Here is an 18,912-nt window from a genome sequence, read left to right on the forward strand (position 1 = left end):
GGTTGCTTAACACAATCCTCCCTAATAGAGCTAAATGGTTCAGATATGTTGATGATATTTTGTGTCTTATGCCCAAAAATGTAGATATACACCATTTCCTTGGAAAATTAAATAGCTTAGCCCATTCTATAAACTTTACTGTTGAGTTTGAAGAAAATAACTCATTGCCTTTTCTAGATGTTTTAATTATTAAGGGTAATAATGAATTCAAATTTAAAATTTACAGAAAACCTACAAATAACTGTTCCTATGTCCACTATTATTCCTCGCATCAAGATAGAGTCAAACTGTCTGTTTTCTCATCATTGTTTTTGAGAGCTTTACGAATTTGTAGTCCTGAGTTCATAGATGAGGAAATATCCAAAATTTATGAAATAGGTAATGATTTAAAATACCCAAGAAATGTAATTGATAAATCTTTTAAAGTTGCCAGAAACACTTTTTATAATCCAAAAAGGGACAACCAGCCTTATTCAACTAAAAATATGTTGGTTCTCCCTTACCATGAAAACTTGGTTGATATGCCTTCTCTTCTTAAGACTTTTAATATTAAAGTTGTATTCAAAAATCTTGATACAGTGAAAAAACTTTTGATAAAGAATTCCCCCCAAAATGCTGATGGATGTGTCTATAAGATTCCTTGTAAAATTTGCGATAAAGTTTATTACGGTCAAACTGGTAAAAATCTCGAAGATTAAAACAACATAAATATAGCATTAGAACTGGACAAGATTCCAATGCTCTATTTATTCATGTAAGAGATTTTAACCATCCAATTGATGTTCAAAAAGTTGAGAAAGTAGTATCAAGCAAGTCCATGGTCGACAGGAATATAATTGAATCTTGTTTCATAAAAAGCAGTTTTGACAATAATATGAATATTTCCTTTGGTTTATATAAATTAGATCCATTTATAATTAATAGAATTTGGGAAGAATTTAATAATACACTGGACAAATAATAATTTTTAAATTTTCTTGGGTAGAATAGCTTGGGGGTGAGTTGTGCAAGGGACCTATCCAAGTTGGGTCGCCGCGCGTCACGTGTTTAACCGTTGTGGGATCTGATAGTGAGGTGCTGGCCGGACCCCTTATATAGCTTCCTTGGATGCTTTACTTTCATAGTTCCTTGATAATGTGAGTAGTCACGAAAGCGCTTGGAATTTCTCTATTCTTTCAGAGTGGTTGTTTTGCATATATATATATATATATATATATATATATATATATATATATATATATATATATATATATATATATATATATATATATATATATATATATATATATATATATACATGATTAATTTTCTAGTCACTCATTAAATTGGAACAAACTTGAATTAACTCTGGCGGTGAGGAGAAAATTAACGTCGAACTTACACTATTTTGTTTTACGAAACTCTGTACATCTTTTATCTGAAGCTGATACCTTACCAACTTCAAAGCAAACAGATGTTGACTGTTATCTAAGACACACACATATGGTAAGGTTCTCTACACTTACGATGATTATCATAATTTTTTTCTATAGATTTCGTAGTTGTCAATGAGCCCAGAATTTACCTTTCATGATTATACTCCAAAATGTCAGGTTATATTGAAGCTAATATAATCGTTGTTTTTCACTATACTTATAGTTTTGTCCTCTCTGCAGACATCAATGAGCACTGTGTTTACGTTGTACTACCTGGCTCGTCACCCTGACAAGCAGGCGAGGCTGCAGGAGGAGCTGGACCAGGTGTTGGGTGATGGCAGTCAACCTCTCACTAGCCATCAGATGGCCAGGCTCACCTACCTAAAAGCCTGTGTGAAGGAAACTCTCAGGTGAGGAGGACCCTTCTGCTCAGAGAAGTTTCATGGATGAAGAGAAAGGCGAATAGTATTGTTTTAGGAAATATCTTATGTTTGTATTTAGAGTCTTTGATCCCCTCAAGGGAAGTTCCTTGATGCTTGTAAAGAGCTCTTGATTTAAGGAACTGGACCTTCCCTTCCCTTCCCTTCCTTGGAACGAACGTGATTTTTTGCTATTCCCCAGGCTCTATGATTTCTGCTGGTTTAGCGCCGACCCCATGAATGCAATAATAACAACAACAATAGTAACAATAATACAGTCTTAGATGAATGAAAGATAATAATAATAATAATAATAATAATAATAATAATAATAATCTTAGATGAATGAAAGATATCTTTTCATATGCCAGTGCCCCTAAAATATTAATACACAGGTAAGCAGGTAGTTTCCTCGACTGCTCGTTAAATAATGATAATAATCAATTCTATAATTAAACTATGGCCATGCAAAATGCTGTGAATAAAAATACTGAATTTACTTCATAATTTCGTCATGAAAGCTTTTCATTTGTTGACACCTTCAGGATGCAACCGATAGCATCCGTTGTGGCAAGGCAGCCTGAGAAGGACATCACACTTCAGGGCTACAATGTCAAAGCTGGAGTGAGTAACGTCTATTGTTTTTTGACCAGGGGTGTTTGTGGTATCTTATTCCCCAGGAGAAATACAGTGGACCCCCGGTTAACGATATTTTTTTCACTCCAGAAGTATGTTCAGGTGCCAGTAGTGACCGAATTTGTTCCCATAAGGAATATTGTGAAGTAGATTAGTCCATTTCAGACCCCCAAACATACACGTACAAATGCACTTACATAAATACACTTACATAATCGGTCGCATTCGGAGGTGATCGTTATGCGGGGGTCCATTGTATTAAAATTGAATCATATGTTGACTGACTTAGGCTTTAGGTCATATGACCGAAGCCTGTCAATGACTTTCGGATCCAACCAGTTAAAGTTTGTAAATTGTATGATATTCCCACTAAACATAAAAAAAAAATTGACGCACCAGAGAAGTGTGTCAATTGGTAAACAAATGTTTAGCATTTTACAATTCAGTCTCTCAGAGGCTAATCTATCATCTCTTCCTCATAATGATGAGTAACAGATGAAAAATTATGGTTAATCTTACAGCCATGCACAGGTTTATTTCAGAAGCTCGGCCAGCCAGTGATTTTGTTTGGCTGTTGTGCCTCAAGAAGCACCATACAATAAACGCTTGTTGACTGTTCTACATTAGGAAACTTCGTAGCAAGTTTGGTGCTTATTAGGAAGTATTATGTACCCTTTATTAATGGAATTCGTTGTTACAGTATCATTGCATATTGATCACTTGTTTATTACTAGTACAGTTTATATGAGAATGGTTGCACATACTCGTCTTTAAAATTATATTTGTCTCTGTCAGACATACGTGTACGTCAGTGTTAAGGAGGCAGGCATGCTGGAGGAATACTTTCCCCGGGCGACGGAATTCCTGCCGGAGCGATGGCTGAGAGACAACCCAGACCGTCTCCAGAACCAATTTGCTACCATCCCCTTCTCTTTTGGCACTCGCATGTGTGTGGGCAGGAGGCTGGCCGAGCAGGAGATTTACGTCCTCCTCGCGAGGGTAAGTTGAATGGAATACTTTTTTAAGGGCTCTAAATTTATTAATTATTAGTTACCTCATTCATTTTTCTTAAAGGTCAAGGTCTGAATGACACTGAACTCACCCAGACACTTCACCAGGTTAGACATCTTAATTGATAGTTGATTCATTATTTGTTAATGGAATATCGGGATTTTTCTACTTTTGAGGGACGATTACTTACATGACAGAGTGCATATTAAGCTATTCAAAAAGTACATATTAACAGTATATATATATATATATATGTGCTTGTGTTTGTGTGTGTGTGTGTGTGTGTGTGTGTGTGTGTGTGTGTGTGTGTGTGTGTGTGTGTGTGTGTGTGTGTAAAACTTGCGATCTTGGCTTAAATAGCAACTCTTATCTTGCCATATAGGACAAATGAAAATTTGTGTATGCAGCATTTTCGCAAAAATCATTATGAACCTAACGAAAAAAATATATTTCATTGTTTGATTAATATTAAATTATTGTAAAGGTATTTAAAATTTATTTAATTGGAATTGGCTAAAATGAATTGGGCTTGTTATAATAAGGTTAGGTAAGTTTTCTAAGATTCTTTTGGTGCAAAATTATAAATTTTTACATTAACATTAATGAAAAAAAATGTATCTTTAAACGTATATATATATATATATATATATATATATATATATATATATATATATATATATATATATATATATATATATATATATATATATATATATATATATATCACCTTTCAGCTGTTCTTAAAGTATAATTTAGAGTACAAGCACGAGGAGTGGGACCCATTATTCAGAATTATCTACAAACCTGACAAGCCACAGAACTTCACCATGACGGAACGCTGATAATCAGATGTCGTCTCTTCGCTTCCTGTCTACATGATGAAGATACTATATTCTCCTGGAATAAAGTCTTGGGACGGGTCTTTTCCAGATGCTGAATCATCTTCCTGCTTAGAAAATGAGTATTTTTGTTACAATGGGTTGAGAACGATTTCTTCTAAAAATATACATTACATCGCATTTCATAGAGTCTTCTCATTTTAATTATTTCTGCATCATGCCCATGCTGGGCTCTTAAAGTGACGGTGGAGTTAACAGTGGTTTGTTCCAAGAGGTAGGGAGCTGGTTGGTAAGACACATAGGCAACACACTAGGCTTCTTCGGTCGAGTACAGAAAGTAGGCAGAAGCAGTAAAGATGTGAAGCCTACTGTGTAGGCGAAACGTTTCGGAACAAAGTTGCCTAACTGTTGCCTATGTGTCTTACCTACCAACCTGTTGGTATTGTATACCATATTGATATTCACTCAGATACGGAGCTCTTCTCCGTGATGGGTGCCACTCTCCTCACAGGAAATTTGCAGTACTAAGAAACCAGCATCTCTCTCGGCACAAATGGTGGGGATATTTTCCTTCATTTCTAAATTTGCTGACTCTGCTGATGGCTCGGAACGAGCGTGGATATAAAATATTGACTGTAAATAATTTTACTTACTTTGTGATTGCTTTTCTTGTTATCTGAGAGTGAGTAGTTCGCAAAAGTAGCAAGTTGATAACGAACTTGTATATTGTACCCATATATATCTTACTTTTTTTTTTTTTTGCTCCAAATTGAATTATGTATTATCTAACCTGGTTACTTATTATTGTAATTTTTTGAGAAATCATAAACATGTATATGCATTTGTTAAATATAATAAATTAGTAAAAAAAATTCATGTGTCCTTTTAGAAATACATTGAGAGAACGAGGATGGAGAAGGAAAATCATGCAGCTCTTGATTTCCCAGACCGTTAAAATCTCCCTATATGTGGGGGGAAAGGAGGGGGAGAGGGGGACGAGCAGACCCACTTATACTCATGAATGGTGCCACATTTCTTTATACACCCTTAATTTGTAGTAATGAAGCCTCCATAGGCTAATGTATTATACACAACTACTTACACGTACTTAAGCTAAGTTAGAGTTAGGCATAAATTAATCGAACTGACGACGTCTCATGGACAACTAGTGATTGGAACTGGATATTTTCCCCCGAGACAACCATATATTGAGTCAGTTCCTCTATATAGGATATTAAGCAGAAATATTCCAACAATTCTAGCGGGAGATTTTAATGTTCATCACCCTGCCCTCTTTCACTGTGGAGTTGGTAATCCACTGGGTGACTTAAAAGGAAAACAACTATTTAATATCATGACAGCCAGAAACTTGTCATTTCAAGGCCCATTCTTTAAATCGTATATTGGTCCTCATCCAGGGACACCAGATATAGTCCTGACAAACAGAGACTGGGACCTCTTTCACTGCCGAATCTCTCCTGGTGGAAACGTAGGATCTGACCATATCCCTGTTATACTACAACTACAAACTTCTCCATTTAGAATACCTGTACCTCCTAAACCCAACCTCAACACCCTAGGATTTGACCCCTTCAGGGCATTTCTGGGTGAAGATGAAATTGTCATTGGAAAATCTACCTTCCACTGCAATTGACGACGCGATCAGGTCCCTTCACAGTCGAATAATTGATGCTACTAATGTAACTCCCCTCAAGGAAGGTTCCTTGATGTTAGTGAGGGGCTCTTGATTTTATGGAATTGGATCTGTGCTCCAGTTCCCCGAATTAAACATGAATGCCTTCCACATCCCCCCCCCTAGGCGCTGTATAATCCTCCGGGTTTAGCGCTTCCCCCTTGATTATAATAATAATAATACTAATGCAACTTGCCAATTAGCTTCCACAAAGATCTACCAATAATATAAACCTACGAGGGAAATTAGAGACGGTATGAGAAATTATCAAACAGAATGTCGAAGGCATCTTCAAACGCGGCAACCACCAGTAGGTACATTGTATAGATTGAGGCAAGAATTAATTAACATGATTATTCACCATAAACGTGACTTATGGAAATTGCTAGTTCTAAAATCTAATCAGTATAAACGAGAGCCAGCAAAATTTTGGAGTAAGATTCGGCAACTTTTAAGTGCAAAACACAAGGCTCCTAACTACCTAATTCATACCTTCACTGATGATGATGATGAAGAGGTTGAGATTAAACTTGATGATCCACAGGACCAGGCTAATTTGATGGGTGATGTATGGGAGAAAATTCTCTCCCACAATAACAGTCGTCGATTTAATAATAATCACTATCAGTTGGTAAATGAATGGAGAGATGAGAACTTAGATGATCTACAACCACTACCTTCCATCGATACATCAACTCTTGAAGACGCCCACCCGCTTACTAGACCTATTACATTACTCGAGATGAGTCAAGTTATTGGAAGAATGCGAAATAGAGCCCCTGGTCTCTCTGGAATAACAATGAAACAAATAAAGTTCCTACCCAGAAATTGTAAACAGTCTTTGGTAAATATCTTTAATGCCATCTTGGCCTCCGGACATTTCCCAGTGGTTTTTAAGACTGCTAGGATGATCTTTCTTGCTAAACCCAATAAAAACATCCATCAACCAGAAAACTATAGAACAATATCCTTACTTGAAGTCACTGGGAAAGTTGTTGAAAAGATAATTTCCAACAGACTGAACTACTATATGGAGTTTAATCACCTTTTTACTGAAAAACAGTTTGGCTTTAGGACACATAGAGGTACACATCATGCAATAAATATTATTTTTGATACAGTAGCGAGTCTGAAACATCAGGGCAATCTTACCCTAATTGCCACCAGAGATGTTCATAAAGCTTTTGATAGCTTATGGCATGATGGTCTTATATACAAACTTATTGACCTACCAGACCATAACTGGACATTTCTCAGATTTATATGTAACTTCTTAACTCAAAGAAAAATCATTCCTACCTTTCATGGCAAGTCAACAGAGCCTTTTATACCGACAGCTGGTGTCCCACAAGGTTCTTGTCTTAGTCCAATTCTATTCAACATTTATGTGAATGATCTTCCTCAACCAGAGTTTAATGATACAATTATAACGCAATTTGCAGATGATGTTATCCATGTCGTCTCGTCAACTCCTGTAACAGGAAAATACAAATATGAAAGAGTCATAGATAAAATGAATATTGAACTTCGTCGACCATCCAATTTGGAAAAGAAAAGGAGATTTACGACCAACCCTGACAAAGTCCTGGTTAGCACGATAGGATGTTTTGCATCAACCATCGAAGATAAAGGGGGTATCTCCATCAGAGGTACACCTGTAGCCATTAGAAATCCTAACAAGATCTTGGGATATGAAATAGACAGGCTGCTCCACTCAACATCTCACGTCAATAAAAAGATCAACATAGCCAAAGCCGGTCTTAGCAGTCTCTTTAGATTTAATCAAGCCCTTTCACATGTCAAAAAACATCTGTATAAAATGATGATAAGACCAATACTCGAATACCCATTTGTCCAAATGTCGTTAACAATAAAGACCAACATGCTAAAGTTGCAACGGGTCCAGAATAGAGCTCTCCGCTTTATTACGGGCACCAGGAGGAGAGACAGAGTCAAAATGGCAGATTTACACGTACAACAGGATATTACTGCCTTAAATGTACGCCTTGATACGCTGAAGAAGAGACAACTCTATGCAATGCAAGAACTCTACATACCAGATAGAGAACATCCTCTCCAAGTTGAAAATACCACGGACTATATCATTAATACTCCTCCTCACAGGACCCAAAATATGACTCTCCCACAGAGGCTGCGTCGCTTCATCCATAAAGACGATTACCATCGACCAATGATCTTGAGCAACTTCCCTGCAGATGAAGATGATTGGGTAACACCACAACCCTTCTATGTCTACTAAGAAAATTATGGCCCCTAATTAGGGTGACATCTTGTATAACACTTCTACTTCTACATCTACTGTTATAAATATGATACATTTACTGTGGCGGGACACCACCTTGAAAGAAGCTAACGTCAAGTAATTCTTTACGAACTGTCCAGATTGCCGCCTTGTCGTGTAGTTTAAATATTCGTTATGCAATCGTAAAAAAAAAGCAAGCAATTGCAACTGGTATATATACTACCAATTCAGAGTCATGTACCTATAGATCTGTTATATCTATGTGACTCTGATGGGTTAGTATTATACCCCTTCAAGAATATTCTATTATTTCACATATACTTTTCAAATTGCACCAAAGTGGTTGGGCCACTTACCTTTTATATCCTACCTCATTTCCCCCTCCCACCCTTTTCCAATATTTCTATCCTTACCCATCTTACCAAAGACTCTGGTCATAAGAATCGAATAAATTAATCTAAGTTAGTATCTACATCACCTCTCACAACCTGTACAGTTGTGAGCAGTGGGCACTTGTTCCAGCTGAGTGCCCGCTGGCGAGGAGAGGAACCATCTCCTACCTACCCGGCAGTCACAAAAATTCCTGTGCACGAGTAAGCCGGTCATTAACAACTTCCCGATTGTGCAGATCAATTAACAGCCTAGTTTAGGATGACTTATCCTGCAATGAAGTACTCTAACATTCGATAACCAATACAACACAAATCAGATAACATTTGGACCAATAACCGTTATCTTGCTGCTATACCAAGTGGTTGCGCGTGACCCAAATATAAGTATCTTAGGTGTCCCAGTGGATGTACAGCTGCTCCCACACTCCACCAGTAAGTACCTAGAGTATCACTGAATGCGCATTCCTTATACTTTTGGGGCTGAATGTGGAGGGTCTAGCTGCATCCCTCCAGCCCGCCAGAGATCAACCTGCAATCAGCCCAACACGATTACCCATGTGTAAACTAGAGGTAAGAATTCAGGTAGGCAAAAATGGGATGTCAGGTTTCTGGGTCGAATTCCATAACTGACTTGACACGGATCACTAACCTAATCAGTCATAGCAGACAGACACCCCTCTGTTCTATACCACCACAGTTGTGAACGGAGTTACTAAATTTGCTGCTGTTTCAGTCAAAAAAAAAAAATAAAGATTTTCGCTACGGAAAGTACCCAGAACAAGCCTTCATTTGTATACACACACACACACACACACACACACACACACACCGAAAGGTGCAGGGAGGCCAAAACCAAGTGTGCTAGGGAATGAAAGAAGTATAGAAGGCAAAGGACCCAAGAGAATAAGGAAACCAGTCGTAGAGCCAGAAATGAATATGCACAGGTAAGACAGGGGGCCCAAAGGCAATATGAGAAAGCCAAATCTGACCCAAAACTGTTGTACAGCCACATCAGGAGGAATAAAAGTCAAGAACCAGGTAATCGATGGTTTGAAAAACCGAAAAGTTGTAGAATTGAGACACTTATGCAACATATGGGAATCTTTATTCAGGAAACGTTTCGCCACACAGTGGCTTCATCAGTCCAATACAAAGTAGAAAGCCGTAAGGAGAGGAGGAGTTTGAGGTAATCAGTCCCTCAGCCTGGAGTCGATGTGTTCAGTCCATCAATCTTGTAGAATGTACAGCATAGGGCCGTAGACGTGGCTTATATACTGTAGTGAGGTGAGGCGAAGCAGGAGGAGGTGGGATCATACTGGTACCATCCACTAGTTCGAAGTAGGCCTTCGTTCAAAGGTTGGACAAGTGTTGAAGAATTCTTTGTAACAAGATCCCATGATGCTGCAGTGTCTGACAGCATCATGGGATCTCGTTACAAAGAAGGCACTACAGTGGATCAGGGAATACTTGTCAGGAAGACAGCAGCGAGTCATGGTACGAGGCGAGGTGTCAGAATGGGCGCCTGTGACGCGTGGGGTGCCACAGGGGTCAATCGTAGGACCGGTGCTGTTTCTGGTATTCGTGAACGACATGACGGAAGGAATAGACTCCGAAGTGTCCCTATTTGCAGATGATCTGAAGTTAAAAATAGTTCAATCAGACGAGGACGAGGCAGATCTACAAAGGGATCTGGACAGGCTGCAGACCTAGTCCAGCAATTGGCTCCTGGAGTTCAACCCCACCAAGTGCAAAGTAATGAAGATTGGGGAAATGCAAAGAAGATCGCAGACGGAGTACAGTCTAGGGGGCCAGAGACTACAAACTTCACTCAAGGAAAAAGATCTTGGGATGAGTATAACACCAGGCACATCTGAACATAAGAACATAAGAAACGAGGAACACTGCAGCAGGCCTGTTGGCCCATACTAGGCAGGTCCTTTACAACCAAATAATTGCTGCAGCATATGGGCGCCAAGCAAACCTAAGAACAGCATTCCGCTATCTTAATAAGGAATCGTTCAGAACCCTGTACACTGTGTACGTTAGACCCATATTGGAGTATGCGAAACCAGTTTGGAACTTACATCTACCCAAGCACGTAAAGAAACTAGAGAAAGTGCAAAGGTTTGCAACAAGACTAGTCCCAGAGCTAAGGGGCATGTCCTACTAAGAGAGGGTAAGGGAAATCAACCTGACGACACTGGAGGACAGGCGAGATAGGGGGGATGGGGGCATAATAACGACATACAGAATACTGAGAGGAATTGAGAAGGTGGACAGAGAATGTTCCAGAGATGGGACACAGCAACAAGGGGACACAGTTGGAAGTTGAAGACACAGATGAATCACAGGGATGTTAGGAAGTATTTCTTCAGTCACAGAATAGTCTACCTACCTGGAAGCGATGTAGTGGAGGCAGGATCCATTCATAGCTTTAAGCAGAGGTATGATAAAGCTCATGGTTCAGGGAGAGTGACCCAGTAGCGGCCAGTGAAGAGGCTGGGCCAGAAGCTATGAATCGTCCCCTGCAGATTAAGAGGTCGCAGGGTCTTGACGTCTGCACTCATTCTGAGAAACTGATGCGGAGAAAAATACTCTGACTAAGTGGTACATGGACTTTGATATAATAAAGGTATGGTGACCGAGAAAGCAGTCAGTCAGCCCTGAGTTCACCTAAAGCAGGTATGTGAGTCGCTTTGCAGTTTTCTCATCTTCACGACACCATATTATCTCTCAGATCAAATAGCCAGAGCTTATCCAAGCTACCGTGACTGTACACACACTTCTTTAGGATGAAAACATCTCAAAGAGATGTGTGACAGCAAATGCGTACTAGTTTGGTTGCTAGTCTGGACTTCTTTCTGGGCATATATGACGAGTCACACCGGGTGAGAATTCCGGCTGCTTATACATGTCGTGAAGAGATACGTCACACAAATGTCTTAATTTTAGACACTGAAGGTATATTTTCTCATATTAAAGGGGAGGAAATTCTCTTGGCGTCGATCTTAGTCTCTTGATGATCCTCTAAGTGGAACTTTGGTCATTTGACCGAATCTTCCCCTAGATTTTCCACACCCATGTAAAAACCATCTGCTCACCACACAGTAGCGTCTTGTGTTGTTTGTAGTGATCACGTGTGTTTTTCTGGCTAACCATCGAAGGGGGTGAAAAGGCTGAATTAAAAAATGCAAAGGTGAATATCTCAAAAGTTTTTGATGATTTTGTAGCAATATTTTCACAAGATAAGAAAAGATATAATTAATTCTGATGTTGCTCTCTGAAGGGCAAAAAAAAACTTCCCAGAGTACCTGGTTACCTGGAGGTTATTCCGGGGATCAACGCCCCCGCGGCCCGGTCCACGACCAGGCCTCCCGATGGATCAGGGCCTGATCAACTAGGCTGTTACTGCTGGCCGCACGCAGTCCGACGTACGAGCCACAGCCCGGCTGATCCGGCACTGACTTTAGGTATCTGTCCAGCTCTCTCTTGAAGGCAGCCAGGGGTTTATTGGTAATTCCCCTAATGCTTGATGGGAGGCTGTTGAACAGTTTTGGGCCCCGGACACTTACGGTGTTTTCTCTTAGTGTACCAATGGCGCCCCTACTTTTTATTGGCGGCATTTTGCATCGCCTGCCCAGTCTTTCACTTTCGTAGGGAGTGATTTCTGTGTGCAGATTTGGGACTATTCCTTCCAAGATTTTCCAAGTGTAGATTATGATATATCTCTCCCTCCTGCGTTCCAACGAGTACAAGTCAAGTGCTTCCAAGCGTTCCCAGTAGTTAAGGTGCTTGACAGAACTTATACGTGCAGTAAAGGATCTCTGTACACTCTCTAGATCTGCGATTTCACCTGCTTTGTATGGAGATGTTAATGTACAGCAGTATTCCAGCCTAGAGAGAACAAGTGATTTGAAAAGGATCATCATGGGCTTGGCATCTCTCGTTTTGAAAGTTCTCATTATCCATCTTATCATTTTCTTTGCACGTGCGATCGTGGCACTGTTGTGATCCTTGAAAGTGAGATCCTCAGACATTACTACTCCCAAGTCCCTTACATTATTTTTCCGCTCTATTGTGTGGCCGGAGTCAGTAGTATACTCTGTTCTAGTCCTAACGCAGACACTGTGCACTTCAAAATTACGTTTACTGCTGCAGTTTAGATTGTTCTTAAATTAAATCATATTGGACTATATCATTTCAGAAAATTAACTGCTTTACGAAAAAGTATTTATATTATTTAAAAATCACTGGAATATTGAAATGTATTTTGTTGTAATATGGAAGTTTCATTAGGCACTATATGCGCACTCTATGGGCGGTAGTTATCCTTTTCCCGTCCTGTGGTCGGTAGTCACTCCATACCAGTCCTGTGGGCGGTAGTCACTCCATACCAGTCCTGTGGTCGGTAGTCACTCCATACCAGTCCTGTGGGCGGTAGTCACTCCATACCAGTCCTGTGGGCGGTAGTCACTCCATACCAGTCCTGTGGGCGGTAGTCACTCCATACCAGTCCTGTGGGCGGTAGTCCCTCCATACCCGTCCTGTGGGTGGTAATGACTTGCCACTATACCCATCCTGTGAATGGCAGTCACTCATAACCATTCCGTTGGCTATAATCAAAATTTTACAGAAACACATAATTGGTCCAGCAACTGTTCCTCAACATCCTGTGGCAATGCGAGGTACGGAAGTAACGAGTTGTTTAAAATACTAATTGAGTCAGTCATAAAATTGATTCCTGACGTCAGTCATTAGAATGAAGGCTCAATAATAACCCACACGGAGACAGAAACACAGGAGACTGATTGATCTGTATATTTTCACCCCCTTCTGGGATCCTCTTCAGCAGATACACAAGTGAAAAGAGTACTTGAATTTATAGGAATGGCTGCACCTCTCACCGTGCGTGGGAAGTGGGGGGAAGGGGTGTTGAGGAAGTGTCACATGAGTGCATGGGGGGATGGGTCACAGAGATAAGGAGGAAGAAGACAGGACCTATGGGGAAGCTAAAAATCTGGGTAGGAAGTTCCTTTGTACTATGTGACTCCTGTTCTTGTACTGGCGTTCTGTGTTAGGATGGGCGCTGGTATGTACTTCTTGAGGGCGAATTTTGAAATGTCAGTCTCTCTATGATTTTCCGTTAGTAGCTACAGTGTGATTTGTGTTTGATGGTGGCAGCTTCCCAGTGAATGTTGGGATTGTTGATCCTGACATGCTGAATTCTCCTGTGCATAACGTATTGTTGTCTGGTGTTCGACAGTGCTCATGGGTAATATTCTGCCTGCCTGTCGGTCCTCTCATGAGTTCGCCTGATACTTCCTAACTACCCGTCTCCCCCTTTCCGGCACGCTGAGAAGTGCAACCTTTTCTATAAATTCGTGTTCTTTTTTTCACTTGTGTATCTTCTGAAGAGGATCCCAGAAGGGAGTCGAAATATAAAGCATAATCAATCTGTGTTTCTCTCTCCATGTGAGTTATTACTGAACATTGACAAGTGTTCAATACTCAAGCTATTCATTACAATAAATGACTGAACATCAGTAGTGTTACATAAAAAATACGTGTGTATATATTTATTTCATCACCAACGCTATCGTATACGGGTCTAATAATACATGGTCATTGATGCACTACATTCCCTCCCGTGGCTGGTGAATATGTATTGATTACGACTGCTATGACAATAATAACAGATATAAAGGGTTGATTCTGTGCATGTTCATGACCGCGTACAAAGCTACTGAGTTCTTATTAACCTTTATCAGTTCTTTAACTCTCCTTTTTTCTATGTTAACAAATCCAGTCGTTGGTAATGTAAAGACTCGCATTTACACAATTTAACACTTGTTAGGTTAGGTAAGGTTTGTCGGGAAACAGAACAATTAACACTTGTTCATATAAGGATCAGTAAAGCATATTGTTACCGCAGTCTCTACTTACTCAAAATATTGTTAAACTGCACTAATCAACGCACAGAACGGAAAAAATGGGTAACTTGAAATTAACAAAACTGATGGCCCCTAACTATAAAGGAGTAACTCTGAACTGAAATTGATACCTAATCCTAGTGCCTCGAGCTTATATTCACTAATCTGAGAATAACATTAGTTGACTGTTTTCCGTTGGAAAACAGTCAACTTATGTTAACTTATGTTATTTTACCTAATTATTATTATTGCACTGTTTAAAAAGTTTAAATTCGAGTGCATTAAGGCTTCCCGCTGAGTGTTGTGTGAAGAAAGTAACAACCTTAAGGTCATAATAATGCTCGGACAGAAATTTTTTCGTATTTAAAGCAAGAGTCATCTGTTTATATTTGTCCATGTTGAAGAATGAGACACTTGTGCAATATTTGAGAATCTTTACTAAAGAAACGTTTTGCTAGCCAGTGACTTCTTCAGTCCAATACAGAGAAGAACAGTGGAAGATATCTACTCCAGGCTGAGGGGCTGATTGCCCTAAAACTCTTTCTCATCCTCCACCGTTCTTCTCCGTACTGGACTGAAGAAGCCACTGGCTAGCGAAGCGTTTCTTCAGTATTCTCAAATGTTGCACAAGTGTCTCATTCTTCAACTTGTCGGTTTTCTAAATCATTTACATCACATATTTGCGCATCAGCAACAGGAGTGGCTGTAGGAATGCTCAACGCATTACGCACGATGGTGCTCCCTTCGTCACGCTACGTAATGCCTTGGGTTGCCTCTGTGTTCTTGAGGAGCTGTCGTGGTCTGTCTTCCATAGCTGGAGTAGCCCAATCACTGACCACAACACAGTCCGTCACACAACCTCGGCCACAATCACACATCCCGGGACCCAAGTCATGGCCTCTTCTGGGCACCATGCCTGCCACATTTACTGACCCAGGTGAGAACTCAAGTGTACTTCGTGTTACTGTCTATTCTACAGATGTGACGCACTGTATAAAGATTTAGCTTGGTAACTATGACTATCAAGTATTACAGTTACAGTTAACATAATGTAATTTAAAAAGGAATGACCATAAGAAAAGACTAAATTTGAAACAGATGTTAGATAAAAGTGGAGGTATCCAGAGTGCTTGATTAATTTTGCTACAGAGAATATTCTGCAATGAAATATAGCTTCAAATGAGGGAGGTTTTAACAGGCAGCACTTGGGCTAATGAATGAGGATTCAAGTGTACAGCCTACACTTTACCAATCTACAATTTTGACAGCTAGAGCACCAACATACTCATGATCCCAGAACCAGTTTAGAACCCACATATCAAGAAACTGAAAAAAAAAGGTGCACAGGTTTGCAACGAGACTAGTCTCAGAGCTATAAAGGGTACGATATACGACGAGAGACTGTCCTAGAACGATCACAGCGAAGCAGTCAAAACAAAATCCATTCATAGATTTATGAAATAGGCATGATAGGTGTGGAAAATACTGTATATATTTTCCAGAAATTCAGTATTTATATGTATATAGATGGCCATACTGTATTTAATAATATTTGTCATAGAAAACGGAGAGTCTGCGTCTGTGCAGGAGACTCGCCATCTTGGTTTTGAATTTTGTACAAACGTTGGTGTAATTGGAAGAATTTTTCGTGCTCTAGAGGTTAAAATTGTGTTGACACCTCTCAAATAGGAGGCGAAATTGGTGGATGTGCATTCCTGCATAACTTGAGATATCAGACGACTGGACAAGACCTCTCCAGGAACCTCAGATAAGCTCTCTAGATTTGTGTGTAATTCTGGCCAGCATTATTTTCATAGATTTAGTTAGAGTGAGGTTTTCTGAGTATGATACACATTAATCTCCGGTCAAATTGGTGAGTGATATTAAGATATATTTTCCTTCTGTTATGTAATTGTGTATATATACATGTATAACCATTTATTATTTTTAATATACAGTCCATAAATTTATATATTTACCAGTATTCCTGGTGTATGTATATTTCATTTAATTAATAGGTCCAGAGCAACTTGTGGTTATGACAGTGGTAGGTATCGAAGGGGGACATTTTTTGCGACCTAGGTGTCCCAAATTCCTACTTGTCTATGTAACATTGATAAATAATAATTATCTTTGTTATCATTTACTGTTATGTACATAATTAGTTACATTCAGATAAATGCAATTTTCCACAATAGGGCTCATAAAGCCAGGAGGGAGTGAGCTCAGTGGTGGCCAGTTTGAGAATCAGGTCCACAAGTTGAGAGTCGACCTCTGTTACCACAAATATATTTGTACTAATACGTGAGTCACTCTAACAGGTGGAATACAGACTCACGTATATTTCCACATATTTTCAGACAGTGGGATCACCAACACTTTCATGCGAATACAGTTGAACAAAAAATTTCTTTTATAATGGATTTGCAGAAGCAGTTGTATTAAAAAAAAAATCATCACCTATATAAATACGAATCAGCATGTAACTGCTAATGACCCGCATTCAACAGCTTGAGAATAACACTAATATTATATAGAGAAAGACCCTCTTCATATAATCAGTTCAGTTCATCACTTGTGTCTAGCTCTGCCGAAAACATTTGCTCTGTTTTTCCACTGTTAAATGTGAGTCATTCTTGTATATATATTATCAATACGGTCAGTGTATTCTTCATGTAAGTGTACACTTACATATGTGAGATATTCCTATATTACATAAACTCTACATGTATTTCCATGTTATGTAACTACACCATCTGTTTTTTTTTTTTATAGAATTTATCAATAAAATATTTTACGTACTTCTCCTGACTTAATTTTGTTTCTTGTACAGCCTATGACTCCACTAGGCTGCCCCGTCTCTGGCAATCGTACTTCAAGAAGTACGGAACAATTTTCAAGCTGAACTTCCCTGGACAGGGAGATGTTGTTTTCCTGTGTGATCCTTCAGACATTCAACATCTGTATAAACAGATGTTCGAAAATCCTCGTCGACCTTTATTTGATTCACTAAGGAAAATACGCATTAACAACGGTACCAAGATTTTCAAGGCAAAAGAATTAGGGATCCTTGTTGAGTAAGTATTTTTTTTTTTAAGTTTTGCATTACCCAAATTATACAATGAATATTGACTCCTACTTGGCTGTCACTCAGCTCCTTTAACGTTTTCTTTCTATCTCGCCCCTCAGCCTTAGGTGATCTTCACACTATCAGGTTCCTATTTTCCTCGTAATATTTCTATTCTTTGCAATCTTGGGTGGACTGTGTACAATCTCAATTCGTGTCGACAGAAATGTTGCGAAATATGAAAACAAAAAATATTTTCCGAGGTCAATCCCAGGAAGTATTTTACCTGGACATTTATCTTTAGTGCATTCCGGGGTTCAACGCCCCCGCAACCTGGTCCATGACCTGGCCTCCTGGTGGATCAGTGCCGGCTGATCCGCCACTGTCTTTAGGTATCTGTCCAGGTCCCTCTTGAAGACAACCAGGGGCCTTTTGTTAATTCCCCTTACAGGGTCGAGCCTCACTTGTCTCCCAAAACTACGCATTTTAATAACATTATTTATAAATCTGAACTCATGATGGCCATAATAGTAAAATAAAACAATACGGAACAGGCAAGGGGACAGCTGGTGGCGGGTGAGGAAACAGGTTCAAGTACACGCTCTGAAATCCAGGACTGTAGCTCATTACCTGCCACAGGTGGACCAGGTGGCACAAGAGTTCGTCGCCAGGTGAGAGAAGCCCTTATGTTGTACATCTTATGTGTGAGACAATAGCTCTTTGGATTGGGTGGCTGTTTCCATTTACATTTTATATTTTCTTTAAATTAAAGCTGTTTTTTTGTTGGATAGTAACATGAAGGAAACTTATATACATTTAGACACACACGTTGAGGTATATGTGGAGGCAAAAAACGTTATCTATGGAGGCAAAGAAGGGAATGTATGAAAGTATAGTAGTACCAACACTCTTATATGGGTGTGAAGCTTGGGTGGTAAATGCTGCAGCGAGGAGACGGTTGGAGGCAGTGGAGATGTCCTGTCTAAGGGCAATGTGTGGTGTAAATATTATGCAGAAAATTCGGAGTGTGGAAATTAGGAGAAGGTGTGGAGTTAATAAAAGTATTAGTCAGAGAGCTGAAGAGGGGTTCTTGAGGTGGTTTGGTCATTTAGAGAGAATGGATCAACGTAGAATGACATGGAGAGCGTATAAATCTGTAGGGGAAGGAAGGCAGGGTAGGGGTCGTCCTCGAAAAGGTTGGAGGGAGGGAGTAAAGGAGGTTTTGTGGGCGAGGGGCTTGGACTTCC

At 39.6% G+C, this 18,912-nt stretch overlaps 2 protein-coding genes across 2 annotated transcripts in view; both read left to right on the forward strand.

Annotated features, from left to right (window-relative positions):
* Positions 1-1,634: 1,634 nt before the first annotated feature.
* Positions 1,635-4,769, forward strand: LOC128695073 (probable cytochrome P450 49a1). The gene is made up of 4 exons (XM_053785461.2): positions 1,635-1,825; positions 2,380-2,458; positions 3,266-3,469; positions 4,216-4,769. The coding sequence occupies exons 1-4, from the start codon at positions 1,662-1,664 to the stop codon at positions 4,321-4,323; spliced, it is 555 nt and encodes a 184-aa protein (XP_053641436.2). The 5' UTR covers positions 1,635-1,661; the 3' UTR covers positions 4,324-4,769.
* Positions 4,770-9,071: 4,302 nt separating this feature from the next.
* The window catches only part of LOC128695010 (probable cytochrome P450 49a1), a 15,985-nt gene continuing 6,144 nt past the window's right edge, over positions 9,072-18,912 (forward strand). The window contains exons 1-4 of the mRNA XM_053785406.2: positions 9,072-9,100; positions 15,290-15,535; positions 17,432-17,675; positions 18,220-18,336. Of these exons, the coding sequence (XP_053641381.2) occupies positions 15,310-15,535; positions 17,432-17,675; positions 18,220-18,336 (587 nt within the window). The 5' untranslated portion in view covers positions 9,072-9,100; positions 15,290-15,309. The remainder of the gene's footprint in view (positions 9,101-15,289; positions 15,536-17,431; positions 17,676-18,219; positions 18,337-18,912) is intronic.

This window comes from Cherax quadricarinatus, chromosome 42 (genome assembly GCF_038502225.1).
Source record: "Cherax quadricarinatus isolate ZL_2023a chromosome 42, ASM3850222v1, whole genome shotgun sequence".
NCBI classification, from domain to species: Eukaryota; Metazoa; Arthropoda; class Malacostraca; order Decapoda; family Parastacidae; genus Cherax; species Cherax quadricarinatus.